At 45.3% G+C, this 21,961-nt stretch overlaps 1 protein-coding gene across 2 annotated transcripts in view; it reads right to left on the bottom strand.

Moving 5' to 3' along the window:
- The window catches only part of rassf1 (Ras association domain family member 1), a 91,959-nt gene that overhangs the window by 32,510 nt on the left and 37,488 nt on the right, over nucleotides 1–21,961 (bottom strand). For both annotated transcript variants that reach the window (XM_078543795.1, XM_078543794.1), the window contains exon 2: nucleotides 1,420–1,544. In XM_078543795.1, coding sequence (XP_078399921.1) covers nucleotides 1,420–1,544 — 125 coding nt within the window. The remainder of the gene's footprint in view (nucleotides 1–1,419; nucleotides 1,545–21,961) is intronic.

The raw sequence follows: 21,961 nt of genomic DNA, 5'->3' as shown, positions 1-21,961 counted from the left end.
CTTTATTTCCTTTCTCTTTATTGGCTTACAGCTGTCTGACAGAAGCCTCCATGTGAGGTGCTCAGCACTTCAATCAAAAAAAAATGTGTAGAATAAAAAGCAGATCACTAGAACTCGTGTTGCTGCACAGGAATAGTTGAGCATGCCCACTCGGCAACCACTCCACTCCCCAGTGCATGTGTGGATTCTGTGGTATTGTTGTGCACCTGTTGTCCACCTCTGCTCACTGCCCCCTCCCTAGTCCTCTTTGCATCCCCCAGTCCTCGCCACCCCCGTCCCAAGTCCTGTCCTTCTGCCAAATGCTTGCTGCCCTTGTCCTAAGCCCCCTCTCCCCATCTCCTGAGCCCTCAACCTCACCTTACCACCTCATTCGTGGTAAGGGGTTGGGAGAGAGATGGCGAGAGGGATGATGAGTGCTCAGGAGGTGTGGCAGCAAAGACTCAGCAGTAACGCAAGGGCTTGGGAGGGGTGGTGACGACTTGAGGTTGGGCGGTGAGGGGGGTAATGAGGGGTTGGGAGGTGGAAAATGAGTGGCAAGGAGGGCGGACAATGGGCACACAATGATATGAGCGGTGGAAGAAACTGCACATGTGCTGGCGGATATAGTGGGTGCCAAGTGCACAACTGTTCTTGTCTGGCGTCAGCAAATGCAGCCAAAACAGTAACCCCAATGTTAAAAACTACCCAACAAGAGGGCAGGTGAGGAGTTAGAATATCCACAGCCTGGCACTCACTGGATTCATGCTGCACCCACACACAGCACCATTCTAGCAGGCGTGTTTCAGGCCACATGCAAGGTCTTCTCTCTAGCAAGGGCCTCATTCAGATTCAAAGGTTGGAGACTGATGACCTCATTCAGAACCTGTGGCTGCATGTTTATTGTGCAGGAGATGGGTTACTCTAACTGTGCAGAGCTCATGTTTATACAACAAGATAATGGTTACCAATTTATGCTTCATTTACAATTGGTGCCCTATTAATTGTAAAGATTTTGGGGTCTTAGTAAACTGAGCAGTCCTGAGGGTGTTGAATGGAGCATGAGTGATTATTCTGTGCTGACGGCCTTATTGTTTGAAATTGGGACCCTTGAGAAATAGTTGCTGCTGAGCTGGTAATGGATAGGGGCTGAGTGCTGTCCCAGCTATTAGACAGAGTGAATGTGATGGACTGACTGACCCTTCTCATTCCACGGGTCATTGTTTTGAGGTATTAAATGAACTACAATCAGCTGGCGTACAGCCATACTGCAATTAACATATTAAATTGTAACTCTACTGTCTGTGTGTCTCATGTAATTTGCCAGCGTCAGCTGTCCTGCTAGAGTCATGATTTACTGCCACCTTTCTCCTTGCAACCCCCCACCCCCGTCCTTCTCCACGCTCTAATCTTTGAGTACCAGGCAGATTCACAGGCCCTTACCACATTTGTGTCTTGTTCAAATGCGTTATCCGTGATGTCCACAAGGCCCGATGTCTTGGTCTTTGGCCGGTTACAGTCCAACTGAATCAGGGGACGGCAGCGGTAGTGACACCGGAATCTACAGTCTGAAACAGAAGCAAAGAGCAAGAGACTCGGTATTACTTTCTTGCCTAGGCACAAATCCAAAGCAGGGGCTGACTGTTTAACCAAATTATTTATTATTATCTTGAATATCTCATATCTTTCATAGGATCGGCCCTCTTTTCTCCTATACATGTTCATGGCCATTGGACTCGTCAACTCTTGTTGGACTGTATTCTCAGACGTTTCATCACATGATATCCTGTTTCAAAATGCCCTGACCCGATAACCCTGCCTTTGGCTGCCCAATTTATCAATCAGTCAATAATGGCAGCTTCAAAATCCACAATCCTCTGCACTCGAGAAACTCCTTTATCTATTGTCTTATTGCAGCAAGCATGCACCTGGGTAGCATCAAATCCAAGGTACATTGTGGCCCTGCGGTGGAACAAGATAAAAGAAAATGTCCCAATGATTTTTCTCCTAGCTGACTCACAGGAGCATTTGCAAAATTGATCTTTAATCTGGAGTCTGCAGGAAAACCCAATAAGGTTGGCAATCCTGATAGCTATTAAAAGTCCACAGGTTCAAGATCCACTCCAAGGCTTGTGTACACAAACTAAGCTGAAACATTGCCTTGGATTTAAAATATCCCGCAGCACTATTCAAAGAACAACTTTGAATTCTCTGGCCTCCTGGCCAACTTTCCTCCCTCATTCAAGGCCATCGAAACAGATTCAATGGTTATTCATTTGCTCTTTGTGTGGTCTAGCTGTTGCGTTTGCCTATTTAACAACACTGATGAAATCTGAAATGTACAGTAAGTCCTCATTTCAAGATGCCCTGCCTCTCTCTTGTTTTTTTTAGTAGTTGTTTCATTGTAAAGTCATTTTTGTTTTAGGTCTATTTTCCCTGATTTAAGTTGTGATTTCTGTTTTGGAGTCCTTTTGCGTCGTCGCCTTCCTTGCATCATCGTCATTAGTTTTCACTGTGTGCACGTGATCACGGGTCATCACCGCTCGTCTTCATTGCCGTCCGTCTTCATGGTGTGTGTATCATTGCTGCCCATTGCCATTGTCATCACGCAGCGTGTGTCATTGCGTGTCGGCTCCCTTCACGTAATGTCAAATCCTATGATCTGATCAGCATCATTGTTAAGGAGGCTGTTTGTACTGTAGTATTCAAGGCAACATCAATTTTTTTTAAAAACCCAGTGGTATCCAAAGCCAGGGTTGTTTTTCTCATGCACAAGGTTGGATTTAAACTTTGGAGTTTCAGGAATGCCTGCTATGCGTGAGACTTTTAAATTACTTTTAAACATGAGCCAAAAATGCCCAATTGGTGCTGGTAATGTGCCTGCTGTTGCAAAGAAAACAAGAAAAGCCATCAGCCTCGCAGCGAAATTGGATATTTTTAAACATCTTAAGGCTGGTAAGAATGATCTAATTTGAAATTATACATGATTTATTTTATATTTAGTGATTTATTTTAATTTGCAAGTTTATTTCAGCTTAGGAATGCGCAGTACTGCACAGGTATGGTACAGTATTTCACTTTGTACATTGTTTTTTTCAGGCGAGAGATGTACGACAGAACCTAACTCCAGCTTTAACTATGGGAAACCATGATTCACATGAAGTTGTTTCACTTAAAGTCATGATTTCTAAGAGTGCAACCATAACTCAAACAAGGACTTACTGTAATTCATTAGATGTGGAGTGTTTTAGGATGTCCTGAGCCTAATGTAGGCTTTCTCCTAGTTTCCTCTCAAATCATTCTCCCTGCACTATTGCTGATGGTCTATTCTCTGCCTTAATTCCTATCAACTCTGGGTTTCCATTTTGTTTCTTCACATGAATGATCTCCCTTACCTAAAACAGCCAGCTGCCACTTCCTATCTTTGCTGTATCCTTGGCCGTTCTTCATTTAGTAACATGCTTGGCATCACTACTGCGGAACTTCTCCATTGCTAAAACTACCCTCAAGAAGCTCAGTCTCTTCTCTTGTGCCAAGCATTTCTTTCTCCTGAAAGTCTAGGTCATAACAACATTGTAGGAAGCCATTCAGGCCCTTGAGTTTGTTCTGCCTTTCAATTAGATCATTGCTGCTCTGCAACTCAACTCCATTTTCCCTTCACATTCACCGCCACTCTATAGAATCCCAATCAAACCCCTTTATATTCACTGTGCTTCTCATTCATTCCTGTTGCACACAATCCCCATGGATCAAACCTTTTCACATTTATTACCGTTAACAGAATTGCAATGGAGTAAACTCCTTCTCATTTGCTCCCATTGCAACATTTAAATATAAAAGCCTGATCTAAAGTATTTTCCAGTCACGGTTCAGTGAATGACCGAATATCACCAACTACCTTGAATGATATTCATTTTCACAAAGATAATTAAAGATGTGGGAGGCTATTTGGCCCTTCCAGATCATCCTGTGATCCCTGGCCATCTCACAGCGTTTATTTTCTGTTTTAGTTTAGACTAAATATCTACTCTGTTACTAGGCCAAAGATTTGTCAACCGCTAGTAGTTAACTGAATTTCTTATCCAACCAGAACATTCCTGGCGAGCTACAGATTTATCTGGACTCAATGGGGCTTTGCTCGGGAACCCTTAGTTCTCATCGCAATTAAAGCCTCCCTCCTTTCATTCCTGGTAGCTGTGTGGTTTACTGTAAACAAGTTAGAAGCTAAATATTTGGTTTGCAATAGAATCTTCACCCTCAGCAACTGGGCAGAGTCCCATTCTTACCCACATCTGAGAGGGAATTTGAAGCTGTGGTTAAAATGATTGTTGTATTATGGAGAGACACAGTGGAAAACTTCTAGAGACTCACTGATTTCCTGCTAAATGTTCAATTTAACTATATTTATGGTCAAGGTTCAAAAGCCAAACAAAATTAGAATGAGAAAAAAATATTGCGGATGCTCGAAATCTGAAGGCAAAACAGAGAATGCTGGAAATACTCAGCAGGTCTGATCTGAAAGCACCTATGGAAGGAGAGAGAAAAAAATATTTCAGGTCAACAAACTTTCGTCAGAACTGGATCATCGACCTGAAATGTTAACTCTGCTTCTCCTTCCACAGAAAATTAGAAGATGCCTGCTGAAACTCTGATGTAATACGGCTTCAATATGGAACTGTGGTACTCAGCCATGTGGATGTGAAAGGTCTCAGGTTCGATACCAGCTCCATGTAAATGCTGTGCACCCATCACCCATGTGCTTCCTGACCCATATCGGCTCCCAGTCCCTCAATTTCTCGATTTTAAAATTCCTCTCATTTAAATTGGTCCAGTGGTCTTGCCCTCCCTATCTCTATAATCTCCTTCAGTCCTACAAGCCTCCCAAAATTCAGTGCTCCTCTAATTCTGGCCTTTTGTGGATCTCCTGCTACCTTTGCCCACCCCTGGCGGTCATGTCTTCAGCTCCTTAGGCCCTAAACTCTGGAATTCCCTCCTTAATCCTCTCCCCCTCACTACCTCTCTCATCTCCTTTAAGATGCTCCTTAAGATCAACCTTTCTGACCGAGCTTTTTACCATTTGGTTAGTTGCAGCTGTTGACTAATCATAGCCATCACTCTCTATTAATTAGTCTACAACTGACCCAGACATGAAGCGAGGAAAACCCCAGTGATGGGGAGCTTTGGGACTTATAGGTCCAAAGGCACCTGTTGCTCCTAAGCATGCCAGAGATTGAGGGCAAACATTCTAACTTCCAGAAATGGGTCAGGTGGGATGTTAAAATATTAAAAATCTTAAACCTGAACATAACCCATCTCATTGCTGATTCTAACAGTGGCTGGAACTAGCCCTCTGACAGGAGGCTTATTTAATATTTGAATAAGGCTCACATTCTTTTCCATTTGGGCTCAGGAAACCCAGCAGCTAAAGGGAGCTGAGGACTCAGCCAGCAAGTGCCTTTTCCAGTACTGCTCGTGGGTCAAGAGGAGTAAGAGAACCTCCCCCCAGGCCCCTACGCTTCCTGTGAACTGCTTCCGCAATGAATCGAACCCCCCACCCCCTGCCTACCAATCCTCAAGCCACGATCTCCAAATGACCTGGCCTTTCTGATCTCTCCTTTCACCTCCCATCTCCTACCCGGGTCTCCTATACCCCTCTCCCCTAACCTATCCCACCCCCTTGGCTTTTCCAACCCCTCCCTGTCTAAATATCCATGCTGCCACATTTCAAAGTACATGAATATTATATGGGTAATATAACCAACAGCAGCATGTGAAGTCTCTCCCCAATCTCCTGTGGTTGGAGATGTGCCTCATCAGATGTGTTTAGTTTATCATTTCCCACTTTGGAGACTGGGAGTGAAAACTGGCTGTTGTCAGACTAGGATGGAGTGTCGGTGGTTTGGGGGGAGGGGGGGGGGGGTGGTGCAGAGGGTGTAGTGGTGATGGGCTTTGTGGTGATATTGGCAAGGGCTGCTACACAGTTAAGATCCAGACTGCACAGCTTCCTCAGTAACCAAGTAACTTTGAAAGATGAAAAAAAACTGCAGAAAAAAGTACAGATTTCACCGACTGAATTAAAAATATATCTTGTGCCTTTGAACTTCAGGCTTGCAAGTGCAGAATTACTAAATTAGGGTGACCATATGTCCCTGTTTTCCAGGGATAGTACCTGGATGAGGTACTGTGTCCCCAAGCAAACACTGTTCCCAAAAGAGAATCTGGTCCACGAAACTCACCCCCCAAAATGCTATCTTTTAATTTTTTTGTGTTGAATAGGAGCAATACATAAACAAGGTAAAGCACAGAGTATATGGTGTAAGTTGCCTTGTATAAAGGTGTCTGCTAAGTGTCTAAATAACAATGACAATAATAAATGTGTTAGAGATATCTAGAACTTTACTATTGTTATTTTTATTAGCTATTTATTACTATTCAGGGAGAAATGGAGGCATAGTGGTAATGTCACTGGACTAGTAATCCAGAGGCCCAGGCTAATGTTCAGGGGACATGGGTTCAAATCCCACCATGGCAATTGGTAGAATTTACATTCAATTAATTAAATCTGGAATAGAAAGCTAATCTCAGTGATGGTAACCATGGAAACTATCATCAATTGCAAAAACCCATCTGGTTCACAAATGTCCCTTTAGGGAAGTAAATCTGCCGTCTTTACCTGGTCTGGTCTATATTTGACTCCATACCGACAGCAATGTGACTCTTAATGGCCTTCTGAAATGGTCTAGCAAGCCATTCAATTTAAGGGCAATTAGGGATGGGCAACAAACGCTAGTCTTCCAGCGACGCCCACATCCCACGAATGAATAAAGGGAGCTTTAATGTAGATGGCACAGCATTAGTGCGGTTGCCAAAGATACGATGCCGACTGGACAGCATGTGACATAGAACACACGGAAGATTTGCGATTTGGTGTAAAGTGAAAATGGTGTTGCCAAAGATAAGGTGTAAGTGCTGCTTTAATGGCTAACTTCAAAAGGATTTTACATATTTACAACCAACTGGAGGAGAAACATCTGTATGATTTCAGAATGCCAGTCAGTATTTTCTATTTTGAGTGGGAACAGGGTATCTATAGTAGAATACAAATGTACCACTAAACATAAAACTGCTCTTTTCTGCAATTTTTGTTCCAGATTTTTTTCATAACTGAGTGACTACAGCCTAGACCATATAGACACTGGGTAAGAGAAGGTGATGTTCGTGCACAAAGTTATTGTTTATTTTTAAATGGTTTTGAATCCATGTCAATAGTATGAGTCACATCCATGGTAATTATACACCAGAAATGCAAAGCAAATCTGTATGTGCACAAATTTTATTTGAGGCAGCTAAAAGTTTTTGCCTTCCTATGTTGTGCAACCTAAATTTTCCATCCTTTGCTGTGCTCCACCCTGTGTCACCCCAGAATTGGTTTAGAAAATATGGTCACCCAGTAAGTGAGCCCCCTCTAGCCTGTGGGCAGATGGCTGCAGTCCTACTCCACCAGGGAGAGAAAGATCCAAGCAAGGCAGCTGCACTGGGCTGGCAGGGAAGGAGGCCACTCAGCCCATAGAGTCCATGCTGGCTCTCTGCAAGAGCAATTTAGCACAGCTGGAAGGCTGAAAGCAAAGCGCCTGCACAGGGAATGCTGGATTGGGCTGACAACCTTTAAGAAAAGGATGACTGTACACAGCGAGAAATGTCTGCCGCATTTATAATCTCACCACAGACTGTAACATTATCTGACACACACACAAATATTTCCCTTCACAGTCAAAGACTTCATTGGAAGATGTCTCACATCATGAGACTGGGCTCAGAGCCAGTCCCAGCACTCAGAACGTAACTTCTCATTTACACAGTGATCGGGGAAAATGACATCATTGAGATACAATGTCAGTCGTACAGCCTTTTCCTATACACTCGCCCTCTCCCGCCTGCTCTGCTAACTCACCGAGACCATCTTTCTCACAGCCACCACACCACAAAGTACATCAGAAAAGGCATATTCCACCCCCCCCAAACTAACCATTGTTCTTTGAATCAGGTAGATTCTTGACCCCCAATCCCCCCATCTCCTTCCCACAAGGCTCTCTCACTGGAATTAAAATATCCCATGGCACTATTTTGAACAAAAACAGTCTCTGATGTCCTGATCAATATTTATCCCTCAACCAATATCAATAAAGCAGATTATCTGCTCTTTATGTCATTGCTGTTTGTGGGAGCTTGCTGTACACACACTGGTTGCTACATTTCCTACATTATAACAGTGACCACACTTCAGAAAGACTTCATTGGTTGTAGAGCATTTTGGGACATCCTGGAGTCGCAAAAGGAACATCACAAATACTAGTTCTTTCTTTTCCTTTCTGACAAACTGCCAAAATAGGTTTGTATTTTTGCTGGATAATTGAAGGCTGCTGAAACAATCAGCTGAAAATAGCACACACCAACAAAGTATACAAGACAGGAAGGAAGAATTGCATGCAGTGTCACAACAATCCAAATACACTGATCTGACTTGTCTACCTACATGACTAGCCATGTGGAGCTCGCTTGCTCGCTCATGATAAACCTCATCCTAACCACTGAGCGCCTTGCTGAACTGCCACATTCACGCTGAATGCCTCACACTTCTGTCCATTTGCACCTTGTGGTCACTCACTCCATCACTGAGCAAAGTGATTCTGATCAGCTATACCGCACACACCCCCCCATTATTAATCCACTTCATTCTGTCCTGTTATACTCTTCCTCCACCCAACAGGTTTACACTATATAGCTCCCACTCACCTTCCCTGCCAGGCTTTGACTGTACATTTACCACTGGACGGCACAATCCTGCAGCCTCTATGCTCCTGTGCACCAATCCTCCCACAGGTTCACTCTGAAACTAGGGTCTTAAATCTGAAGAAAGGAAACTATGAAGGTATGGGTGACAAGTTGGCTATGGTGGATTGGGAAAATGCACTAAACATTTGATGGTAGACAGGCAATGGCTAGTATTTAAAGTAGTATTACATGATCTACAACAGATATATATTCCTCTAAGACACAAAAACTCAGCAGGAAAAGTGAATCAACCGTGGCTAACAAAAGTAGTTAAAGATTGCATTAGATCAAAGGAAGTGGCTTATAAGGTTGCCAGAAAAGTGGTAAGCCTGAGGATTGGGAGCCATTTAGAATCCAGCAAAGGAGGACCAAGAAACTGATAAAGAAAGGGAAGAGAATATGAACGCAAGCTAGCAAGCAACATAAAGATGGACTGTAAAAGCTTCTTTAGGTATGTGAAAAGGAAAAGATTAGCAAGGACAAATGTGGGTCCATTACAGGCGGAGACAAAAGGATTCATAATGGAAAATAGGGAAATGGTGGAGAAACTAAACAATTATTTTGTGACTGTCTTGGATTGAGAATTTGTTAACAAACAGAAAACAGATTAGGAATAAACGGGTCATTCTCAGGATGGCAGGCTGTTACAAGTGAGGTACCGCAAGGATCAGTTCTGGGGCCACAGCTGTTCATAATCCATATAAATGATTTGGATGTGGAGTCAAATGTAATATTTCCAAATTTCATGATAACACGAAACTAGGTGGGATTTAAGTTGTGAGGAGGATGCAAAGAGTCTTCAAGGGGACTTAGACAGGCTAAGGGAATGGGCAAAAGCATGTCAGATGGAATATAATGTGAATAAGTGTGAAGTTATCCACTTTGGTAGAAAAAACATAAAGGCAGAGTATTTCTTAAACAGTGAGGTGTTGGGAAGTGTGGATATCCAAAGGGATCTGGTTCATGAGTCACTAAGAGCTAGCATGCAGGTGCAGCAAGCAATTAGGAAGGCAAATGATATGTTAGCTTTCATCACCAGGGGATTTGAGTACAGGAGTAACGGTATCTTGCTGCAATTGTATAGAGCCTTGGTGAGACTGCACCTGGAGTATTGTGTACAGTTTTGGTCTCCTTATTGAAGGAAAGATATACTTGCCATGGAGGGAGTGCAAGAGAGGTTTACTAGTCTAATCCCTGGGATGGCGGGATTGTCTTATGAGGAAAGGTCAAGGAAACTGGGACTGTATTCTCTAGAGTTTCGAAGAATGAGAGGTGATCTAATTGAAACTTACAAAGTTCTTACAGGGCGTGACAGGGTAGTTGTGGATAAGATGTTTCCCCTAGCTGATGAGTCTAGAACCAGGCAACACAGTCTCAGAATAAGGTGCAGGCCATTTGAGACTGAGATGAGGAGGAATTTCTTCACTCAGAGGGTGGTGAATCTTTGGAATTCTCTACCCCAGAGGGTTGTGGAAGCTCAATCATTGAGTATGGTCAAGACATAAATCGATAAAATTTTGGATACTAATGACATCAAGGGATATGGGGATAGCACAGGAAAGTGGTGTTGAGTTAGATGGTCAGCCATGATCTAACTGAATGGTAGAGCAGGCTTGACAGGCCAAATGGCCTACTCCTGCTCCTATGTTGGATGAGGTTCTGTACATTACTTCTCACCTCTGGTTGCTGCAGCTCGTCCATCGGTTAACCAGGTGCTGTGTTGCTGGAGACACTGCCTGCTATATTCCAGAGTTCAGTAGCCCAAGGTCTCAACGTATGGAGTGGGTTTTTGGGGAGGGGTTGGCATTTAGGGTAGAGGATCGAAAGTCTCCCTTTATGAACTTTACTCAAATGCGCAATCTTTCTAGAGAGACTGAACATCACCATTCTACTCAATTGGAGCAGACAGTGAGGAAGGCGGGAGAGCAGCAACATATGTATACTGGAGGGAAGGGGCAGTTACACTGCTTATGGAGCAGGAGACATGCCCAGCAGTGAATAAATAGAGTGTACTTGGAAGGAGAATCACAGGATCATACGACAGCAAGGAGGAGGCAATTCAGCCCATCAAGTGAGTATACAGTGTCAACCAGTAAAGGGTCAGGTGTGTTCTCAACTGTCAGAAGCTTGGTTTATCAGCCACTGGAGTCCTGCCAGTTAACCACTGCCAGACACTGGATTACTGCTAGTCACTCACTCCCAGACACTAAGTGACTGCCAATCATTCACTGACAAACGCTGAGCTACTGCCAACTAACCATTGTGAGACACTGAATTACTGCCAGCTACCCACTGCCAGCCATAGGACTACTGCCAGCTACCCAGTGTGAGACACTGGACTACTACCACATCATTCACTGCCAGACACTGAGCTAACACCCTAGTGCAGGATTTTATATTGCATCATAATTTATTTATTTAGCTTTTGCTATATTAACTCAGAATTAAATTCACAATTTTCTTATGATTTCAGGGATAGAATAGCTTCAGATGGTTTATATTTGGAACAAGGGACTCCAGGTAGGCTGCAAATCATGAGGTTCGTGTTGTTGATATAAGGACTGACAGATGCTCTCAAATCCTGTAGTCTGTATCAAACTAATTAAACTTGTCTAATCCATCGTTATCCCTGCAGGCTATATGCAGCCTGAATAACATTAGAGCTGTAGGCAGAGGCACACAGGGGTCTTGTCTCCACTACAAGATGCTTTAGGGTCACATGGGGCAGAATCTTCCCCTTCCTATGCAGACTGGTTTGGAGGTGGGACCGGGACCCAAAATTAGGAAGTCTCATGTCAGTGTGGCTCCCAATGTGTTCCCATTTTCACCCGATCTCGCCATGGGCAGAGTTTGACCTGCATTGGCTACCTGACTGACAGTGGAGGGTATTCATTATCAATTAAATGCCCAGTTGGGGGCAAATTGTTGACACCACTGGGAAGTCTCCAATGTCAGATGAACCCCCTGCTGAGGCTGAAGCCTGGCCGGTGCCTAGAGGCAGCCTCCTTGCGGAAAGCTGGAGTTTGGGGGAGGGGGGAGAGTTCTGTGAGGCTCTTGTTAATTCCCCACATCCTGGAGTTGCGGGAATCAGAGGGCCACAGCTATGGCTGCTAGTCAACCAGTGGATGGGTTGCCCCTCCACACTGATGGCCTGGCAGCTGTGGCCACACTTACCATTAATAATCTAAAAGAGCCTTTAGACAGCATCTCCACCTTGAGGTACTCTCAAGATCTCCCATGTACAGTGGCAGTACCCACCTCTCCCCATGCAGCTGCCTGCAGCCTTGAGTGCTCCCATTGACCCTACAGGGCTCCTGGAACTGGTCTGTTGATTGTCCACCTCTGGGAAGATTGAGCAGCCAAAAGGGACTCAGACACTATTGGGGTTGAGACCCACATATGATCCTGACACTTGAGAAACTGGTGAGAAGGGAAGGCTTTGCCCATGATTTCTGAGTTGGTACACAATAAGGCTTCTATTTTGCAAGATTGCAGCTGAAAGTCTCCCCACATCCCTCATGAGCAGACTTGCATCCAGCCTTTGCTGACAAGGTATAACTCAACATATGGGCTGGGAATCTTGTAGTCGGCTGTTATCTTTATTGTGGGCTGTGTTTAGAAAGAAGAACTTGCATTTATATAGCACCTTTCACAGTTTCAGGACCTCCCAAAGTGCTCTAAAGTCAATCAGGTACCTCTGAAGTGCAGATACTCCTGTAGGGAATCGCAGTAGCTAAAATTGCACACAGCAAGGTCCCACAAAAAACAATTAGATAAATGAACAGCGATCTATTTTCTTCAGGTTGAGGGATAAATATTGGCCAGGACACCAGGAGAACTCCTCGGCTCTTCTTCAAAATAGTGTTATTCGATCTTGCATGTTTGCCTGAGAGAGTAGACAGGGCCTCATCTTAACTTCTCATTTGAAGGATGGCACCTCCAAAAGTATACCACTCCTTCAGTACTACATGGGAGTGTCAGCCGAGATCCCTGGAGTGGGACCTGAACCAACAAACCTTCTGACTCAAAGACGAGAGTGCCATCATTCTCTGACATTGAATTAAATGGGACAGTGGAAGTGTGGGCTCATGACCCACTGTACCAAAGAGATACTGGATACTACATTACAGTGTCCTCACATTCTAAATCTGGCCCAACTCACCCACAACACCATTCAGTATTTAGTTTCACCAGGTCAAGGACAAAGAAATCCCCTGCTGATTACCACCTACCACTCTTCCTCAGTTGATGAATTAATGCTCCTCCACGTTAAACTCCAACTGGAAGAAGCACTGAGGGTGGGGGACTTCAATGTCCATGACCAAGAGTGGCCTGGTAGCACCACTACTGACCTAGCAGACATAACTGCAAGATAGGGCTTGCAGCAGGTTGGGAGAGAACCAACAAGAGGGAAAAACCTACTAGGCCTCTTGTCCTCACCAATCTACCTGTCGCAGATGCATCTGTCCATGACAGTATTAGTAGGAGTGACCACTGCACAGTCCTTGTGGAGACAAAGTCCATCTTCACATTGAGGACAATCTCCATTGTGCTGTGTGGCAATACCAATCTGCTCAATGGGATAGATTCAGAACATATCTAAAAGCTCAAAACTGGGCATCCATGAAGCACTATAGGCCATCAGCAGCAGCAGAATTGTATACAACCACAATCCGTAACCTCATGGCCTGGCATATAAATCACTCTACCATTACCATCAAGCCAGGTGACCAACTCTGGTTCAATGAGGAGTGCAGAAAAGCATGCTAGAAGCAGCACCAGGCATACCTAAAAGTGAGGTGCCAATCTGCTAAAGCCACAACACAGGACTACATGTTTAAAAATTCTTACATGGGATGTGGGTGTTGCTGGCAAGGCCAACATTTATTGCCCATCCCTAGTTATCCTCAAGAAGGCGGTGGTGAGCCATCTTCTCGGTGGTGTAGATACACCCACAGTGCTGTTAGGGAGGGAGTTCCAGGATTTTGACCCAGTGACAGTGAGGGAATGGCAATATAGTTCCAAGTCAGGATGGTGTGTGGCTTGGAGGGGAACATCCAGGTGATGGTGTTCCCATGTATATGCTGCCCTTGTCCTTCTATATGGTAGAGGCTGTGGGTTTTGGAGGACCATACATGCTATACAGCAGAAACAGCATAGGATAGACAAAGCTCAATGATCCCACAACAACAACTTGCATTTACATAGTGCCTTTAACATATAAAACATCCCATGGCACCTCAGAGATAGCAACGGATTAGACCAGAGCTCTGTGGTCCTGCCACATCCAGCTGTGTACGGTGGTGGCCAATTAAACAACTAACATGAGGAGGAAACTCTAAACATCCCCATTCTCAATGATGTGAGAGTTCAACACGTCACTGCAACAGGAAAGTCTGAAGTATTTTCAAACATCTTTAGGCAGAAGTGCCAAGTGAATGGTTCACCTCAGCCCCACTAACAAAGAGTCCACCCAGGGGATTGGGGGTAAAATCTCCCACAGCTGAGGTCCCCAGCATCACAGATGCCTGTTCTCAGCCAATTTGGATTAATCATAGTACATTTTCGGCAGGGATGCGTTCAGCTGGCTTCCAAGGTTGACTTCCAATGCAGCTGATTTCATAGGTCAAGGGTCATTTGGACCTTTACTGTTTGTTCCTGGTGTGATTGCCCCTTGCCTCTACCGACAAAAAGTCCACCCAGGGGATTGAGGGTAAAATCTCCCACAGCCAGGTTCTGGCATGTGTAAAAACCAGTGGGAGGGTCTGGTAAAATTGATATAAATTAAAACCTTGAGGATGGGGAGTGTAATCCACCCATACATGATTGATTCAAGTTGCTGTGGACTCTTTAGAAGTTAAACCACTGCAGCCCCTGCCCCCACCTGTTATGCTGGACACTGGGCACCAGAAATGCCTAGGTGACATCCGAAGTGCTCTTATTGTTACTGATGCCCACTTGTCCTTGTCCTTCCCTGCAGAGAATCCCGGGACTGTCGGGAGATGAAGTGGTAGAACGGCTCCCTTTCCTGAGCAATCCGATGATGTTATGCCAGGAAACTCCTGCGGCAAATTACCGCCCACGTTTTACAGAAGGAAGCGTCCCCGCCACGCCCTTGTTCATCCCCATTAGCCAGGAGAAAATGACCCCAAACTCTACTGACCCAGTTGGCAGACTTAAACCTCCAACATATAAATGTAAGCACTGCCCTCTCGTGGTGATGCTGGTTAACCACTGAAAATTACAACATATATGCAGAGAGAAATTTTTCAATTTAATTAATTAATGGGATGTGGACATCACTAGCAAGGCCGGATTTTCATTTCTCATCCCTAACTTCCCTCGAGCAGGGACTGTGAGCCACTTTCTTGAGTCGCTGCATTTCATTTGGTGAAGTTACTCCCTCAGTGCTGTTAGGTAGGGAGTACCAGGATTTTGACCCAGTGCCGACTAAGGAACAGCGATTTAATTCTATGTCAGGATGCTGTGTGACTTGGAGGGGAGCCTGAGACTGAGTAGGTCAAATAAGAACATGGGCAGTCAGCTAACTGCCCACTATTCAAGATCCTAGCAGACTATTTTCTCCAACCCAGTGTTGAATGAATAAAACCACATGGGTGACGCAGTCAGGACTGTGAATTGATAGCCTGGCCCAAATAGCTTGTGCCCATGGAACAGCCTGAAACGTGAGCCGCCGAGCCCCAAAGCATAGAGTCAGTCTTCAGGGAGAAAGAAGAGGATATAACTGCTCAGAAATCATTTTCAAGGATGAGTGTGGGTGAAAGGGGGCATGTGGTGTGGGTGAGCAAAACTCAAGGTCCCTTTTTTAGCTTGGCAAGACTGAACTTCTTCAATGCCCTTTGGATCTCTGAGGTCATTTGGGTTTCTTTTATTCTTTCATGGGATGTGGGTGTCGTTGGCTAGGCCAGCAATTTTGTTACCCATCCATAATTGCCCTTGAGAGGGTGGAGGTGAGCTGCGTTCTTGAACCACTGCAGTCCATGTGGTGTAGGTACACCCACAGTGCTGTTAGGAAGGGAGTTCCAGATTTTGACCCAGTGACAGTGAAGTAGCAGTGATATATTTCCAAGTCAGGATGGTGAGTGGCTTGGAGGGGAACTTCCAGGTGGGATTTGGAAGGCTCTGTCGAAGGAAGGTGATTGTGTTTCCTGTTGAAATGGTACAGGCTGTTTCATGACCATTGTATACCTACAGGAGTCTGGGGTCTACAGCAAATAGCTGATCCTTTTCACGACTATTTAATTAAAACACAATAGGGGTTTTGGGAAATGTGCTTGTGTCTCTATTCGCTGAAGTTTCAGTGCCACCTTCACAACCCTCCTCAAACCACAATTCTTTACTCATTGCCTAACTCATGGCAATTGGGGTGTTATCCAGGCCTACGCACCCAGTTGGAATCTGTCAGAGGGATTAATGACAGGGCAGACAGGCACAATAATTTCTGTTCAGTGCCCACTCTTCATTCTTTCTAATAATCTTCAGCTCCCAGGAGGCAAAAAAACAAAACTGGCAGCAATGTTTGGGCAGTCAGCAGCTCCTTCAGCAGCTGCTGGCGCCTGCCTCTCAGTTGTCAAGAGCTACACACTAGGAGCACCAGAGGCAAAATACATGCTGATAAAATGGAGTCTAAACATGTTTCAACGGCTCAGTGGTGCACAGTCTTCCGATTCCAAACGGCTTTCAATTTGGAAGAAACCCAAAGCTGCAGTTTAAATGTGACTGGGGAAGGCTGTACCTTTTGGCTTTGTTAATAGGGGCATAGAGAACAAGAGCGAGGAGGTTATGCTGAACTTGTATAAGACACTAGTAAGACTTCAGCTGGATCATTGTGTACATTTCTGGACTCCACACTTAGGAAGGATGTGAACACATTGGAGAGAGTGCAGAAGAGGTTTACAAGAATGGTTCCAGGGAAGAGAAACTTCGGTTATGAAGATAGATTGGAGAAGTTGGGACTGTTCTCCTTGGAGAGGAGAATGCTAAGAGGAGATTTAATAGAGTTGTTCAAAATCATAAGGGGGCTGGACAGAGAAGAAAGGGAGGAACTGTTCCCACTCGTAAAAGGATCAAGAATGAGAGGGTCCAGATTTAAAGTGATTTGCAAAAGAAGCAAATGCGATGTGAGAAAAAACATTTCCACACAGCAAATGGTTCAGATCTGGAATGCACTGCCTGGAAGTGTGGTGGAGGCAGGTTCAATACAGGCATTCATTTTGGCATTAGATGATTATTTTAATAGAAACAATGTGCAAAGTTACAGAGAAAAGGCAGGAGAATGTCCCTAAGTCATAATGCTTATTCATGAGCCGGTGCCACACGATGGGCCGATTAGCCTCCTTCTGCAATGTAACAATTCTGTGAACTATTGAGTCTGCTGCTCTCATTACAGTACAGAACGGTTTTAAGTTAATGTGATTCTGTTAAAAGCTAGGGCTTTGTGGCTCTATATTGTCAGTTGTTGCTCAGTTGGTAGCCCTCTCACCTCCAAGTCAGAAGATTGGGGGAGATTAAGCCCTATTCCAGAGACTTTAGAAACAATTTCCCCCCAGAGATTTTAGAAAGGATTTCCCCCCACTATGGGCTTCGGGACCCTGCCATCAGGATCAAATGGGGAGTCAGAAGCCTGCAGTGTGGGAAACAGTCAACCGGCTGTGATTTTCCCCAAATTGGCCAACTATAGCCATAGGTGGAGCTTGCCATCCAATTGGGGTTGGCGGGTGGGCTGTCAAAGCTGGAAGGCCAACAGAATGCCCTCCAGCACTGAAGTAGCAACATGCCCTAACAGGTGAGTGAGAGTGTGTGTGCCCCAAGATGGAGGTACCCTCACTCCAACGCTCTTCCTGAAAAGACAGTGGAAGCAGAGTCTTTGAATATTTTTAAAGCAGAGGTTTATAGATTCTTGATAAGAAAAGGGGTATAAGGCTATCGGGGGCAGGCGGGAGGTTACAATTGGATCAGTCATAATCTTATTGAATGGCGGAGCAGGCTCTAGGGGCCGAGTGGCCTACTCCTGCTCTTAATTCGTATCATCGTATGTAAAGTTAAACAAAAAAAATCCTCTAGCCACCGCTTACCATTGTGAAGGGGGTTGGCTGCGGCTGAAGACTAGCAGACAAGGAGCCTGCAAGGGGTGCTGCACCCCTGGTCTGCCCACCAGGAGGCTGGCTTCTGGCAGTTGAACTCTCTTGTGGAAACCTGAGCACGACTGGAAATTCCCAGTAGGCCCCCGACAATAGGCCTTAATAGGCTATTAACAAACTGAATTGGCTATCCGGGGGTTGAACAGTGTCAGGGAAGCAGCGTGCCAGCCGGTGGCGTGAGTTTGCGCGCCTGTGCTTGTCCCCGTTGGGGCCAAAAAATTCAACCTTGGATCACATAACCCAGGCCATCACCCAGTCTAATACTAAATGAGTGACACTGTTAGAAACGCTGTCTTTCGGATGAGACATTAAACTGGCCTCCATCCACCCTCTCAGGTGGGCATAACTATTCAAGGAGCAGGGGAGTTCTCCATAGTGTTCTGGCCAATGTTTAATCCACAAGAACAGCTAAAAACAGATTAGCTGGTCATTTAACTCATTGCTGCTTGTGGGAGCTTGCTGCAAATTGTTGTTGCATTTTCCAATATTACAACAATGATTATACTTCAAAAGAACTGGATTGGCAGTATGTCATGAAAGGTGCTATATAAACACAAGCTTTTTGTATTCTACTGCGGGTGTACCTGCACCACATGGACATCAGCGGTTCAAGGAGGCAGCTCACCACCATCTTCTCAAGGATAACTAGGCATGGGCAATAAATGCTGGCCTAGCCAGCGTCACCCACATCCCGTAAATGAATTAAAAGAAAATTACTTTTCTGCATGCAATCACCACTGCCTCACCACGGTAACTTGATGTTCAATGTGTTCTGGCATTTTCTTGAGTCCTGACAGGAATGAAGGGCAGCAGGAAGCCTTTTCCCCAATGGGAAAGAGGGGTATTATTATAGAGAGAACTCATAGCCAGTGGGCATGGGTTCTCTCTCAGCACTACTATCCTGCAGCAATATAAAAGCAGTTGTACGCTCCTGTTTATTGCCTGTTCCACCGCTTATTGCAGCTCTGCAGATACAGCATACAGTGTGGGACAGTAAGGGTTAACACTTTAGCCATATGTGCTTACTACATGATGTCTCACCCTCCTCACATTGAAACCCAAGAGCAAGCCACCTCCTCACTGCTCTCTCAGGAACAATTGTGTCTGTTCCAGAAATACTCCAGCCACTTCTCTCAACCTTGCCTCATACACAGCCTGAGCAGGTCATGTGTGCTGGTACATCCTGCCACATGTTGTGAGGCAAAGAAACCACATCCCGTCACAGGGTCTGGCAGTCACAAGCCTAGGTTCTCTCCCTGGACCTACCTCTCTGGACTTCTCAGCTAGAGAACCCTATGTCACTCTGACTCTGGCCTCTTCTTTAAAATTTATTTTTTTATTTGTTCATGGGATGTGGGCATCGCTGGCTGGGCCAGCATTTATTGCCCATCCCTAATTGCCCTTGAGAACTGGGTGGCTTGCTAGGCCACTTCAGGAGGACATTTAAGAGTCAATCACATTGTTGTAGGTCTGAAGTCACATGTAGACCAGACCAGGTAAGGATGGCAGATTTTCTTCCTTAAAGGACTTAATGAACATTGGGTTTTTATGGCAATCAACAATGATTTCATGGTCATCATTAGACTTTTAATTCCAGGTTTTTTTAATTGAATTAAATCTCACCATCTGCCATGGTGGGATTTGAACCCAGGTCCCCAGAGAATTATCCTGGTTCTCTGGAGTACTTGTCCAGTAACTCCCCTTGTGCAGTTGGGCAATCCTATTGCCCCACTACTGGTAGCCATGCTTTCAGCTGCTTTCTGAGTCCAAAGCTCTGGAACTCTCTCCTTACAGGTTTCCATCTCTCTCTCTCTCCCTGTCCTCTTTTAAGACACTCATTAAAACCTACCTCTTTACCAATTTTTTTAATATCCTGTCCTAACAGCTCCTTCTTGGGTTCAGTGTCAAATTTTGTTTGATAATGTTCCTGTGAAGCACCTTTAGGACATCTTATTGCATCAAAGATGCTATATAAATGCAAGTCGGTTTGTTCAAGGGCTTGATTGGCCACAGATAGGCTCTGTTTTCTGTCAGGCAGTAAGCATCATTCACACACTCCATCTTTCAGAACTCATTTTTCACTGAATAGGCTGAAAGTCTCCTGGATATTGGGCAGGGCCCCTACCCACTTATCTTTGTATTTTCAATAACACCAACAATTTGCATTTATATAGTGCCTTTAATGAACACCCCACTTTACAAGAGCATTATAAAACAAAATTTGACCCTGAGTCAAGATATTAGCAAGGTGACCAAAACCTTCATCAAAGAGGTTGATTTTAAGGAGCATCTTAAAGAAGAAGAGAAAGGTAGAGAGATGGCAAGGTTTATGTCTGGAATTCCAGAGACTAGGACTTAAATGGCTTAAGCTTTGACTGCTCATGGTGGAGGGAAGGAAACTGGGGATGCATAAGAGGAGCACAGGTATCTTGGGAGGGCTGTGGTGCTGGAGGAGATTACAGAGATAGGGAGGGACAAGGCCATGGAGGGATTGGAACACAAGAGTGAGAATTTTAAAATCAAGGTGTTGCCAGTCTGGGTGTCAATGTAGGCTACCGAACATATGATGGTAGGTGGCAAATTACACCCCAAATATTCTAAAGCAAGAGTAACTTTGGTGTCCTAAAGGAGAAAGGAATCTTGGAGAGATTGTCCAGCCTGTCACATGGTGTCAGGCCCTTAGTGCAAATCTGGGATGATTCCACCTTAAGTACGATAGTGAGCGTGAGACAAGATGTTTTACCCGCCGGCCGCAATGGCGGATTTTCGTGCCATATCTTCCCCTTCCTGCCTCATAAATTATGCAGTCATGGGAAACATACCAGATCACTGGTGGGCGGCCTTTGATTTGCCTGCCACGCTGTTACCTCACCGCTTCCTCATGCTGGATGCCATATTGAAGCTGCAGCCACGCGCACGGTTCAGAATACTTGCTGCCCAGGACTGCTCCGGTGAAGACATGGCCACAAAAGCCAAGAGTCCAATTCAGTGACGCATCCCTGGGATGCCTTTTGAATGCTGTGGAGGACAGCCGTGATATCCTCAACTCCCAATCTGGCCGCAGGACGCCCATCAGTGTCACCACTCTGGCTTGGGAGGCGGTGGCAGAGGTGGTCAGTGCCAATGCTGCACACAAGAAATTGGCCATCCCATGCAGAAAACAGATGGTCAATCTCATCTGTGTCACCAGGGTAAGTCAACCATCTCACCAATCTTAATTCACCCACTCACAGGTCCATCACACATTCACTGCCAGCTCAAGGGACATCACCACTCACTCTCTCTCACACACCCTCACATATCCATCTGGCCTCATCTCCTCTGGAGACTGACTCATCACGTCCATGGCTCCACTCAGAGCACATGCACGTCTGGCATCCTTCTCATTTGGTCTGGCATGTGCCTTGCTCACATTCTCTCCATTTGTCCTTATGCAGGACAAGACCGCACACAATCAACGGAAGGGGTCCCAGACTGGGGCTGGAGTGCTGAGGGGTGATAAGTTCTGGAGCATTTGGTGGCATATTCATGTTTTTGCATTGCTTGAATGGGCAGAAAAACTTCAGAGGCCTGACCCCAAGCATGTCAATGGAGCTGCTGCTGAATGGTCTCAGCTGCAGAAGGATGCTCACTTTTGACAAGCTTTTCCAAGTGCGTAAATGCTTCCCTCACCCTCCACCCCCGTCTTCTTCCACATGTGCTTATGTACTTCCTTCAGTCTGTGCTGCCTTGCACTCCCACTCCTGGCCCCACCTACACTGGAGCCCTTGTCCCAGCACTGCACTGAAAGCCAGCCAGGAAAAAGCGACTTACCTGTGCCCCCAACGAATATGCAGCGCCTCTTCCTTGATGTTCTACGGGTGATCCTCATGAGCGCTGCACAAGGTTGAGTGCACTCCCCTCCAAGTTCCCATCGAAGTTCAGCTTGCCAGGGTCACGCCTTTTAAAGGCAGTTGTGAAGCACTCCATTCTGAAATCATGCCGACATGGGT

This window comes from Cetorhinus maximus, chromosome 6, assembly GCF_964194155.1.
Source record: "Cetorhinus maximus chromosome 6, sCetMax3.hap1.1, whole genome shotgun sequence".
In the NCBI taxonomy this organism is placed as follows: Eukaryota; Metazoa; Chordata; class Chondrichthyes; order Lamniformes; family Cetorhinidae; genus Cetorhinus; species Cetorhinus maximus.
The sequence above is the reverse complement of the archived record's forward strand: the minus strand, read 5'-3'. Positions and strand labels throughout refer to the sequence as shown.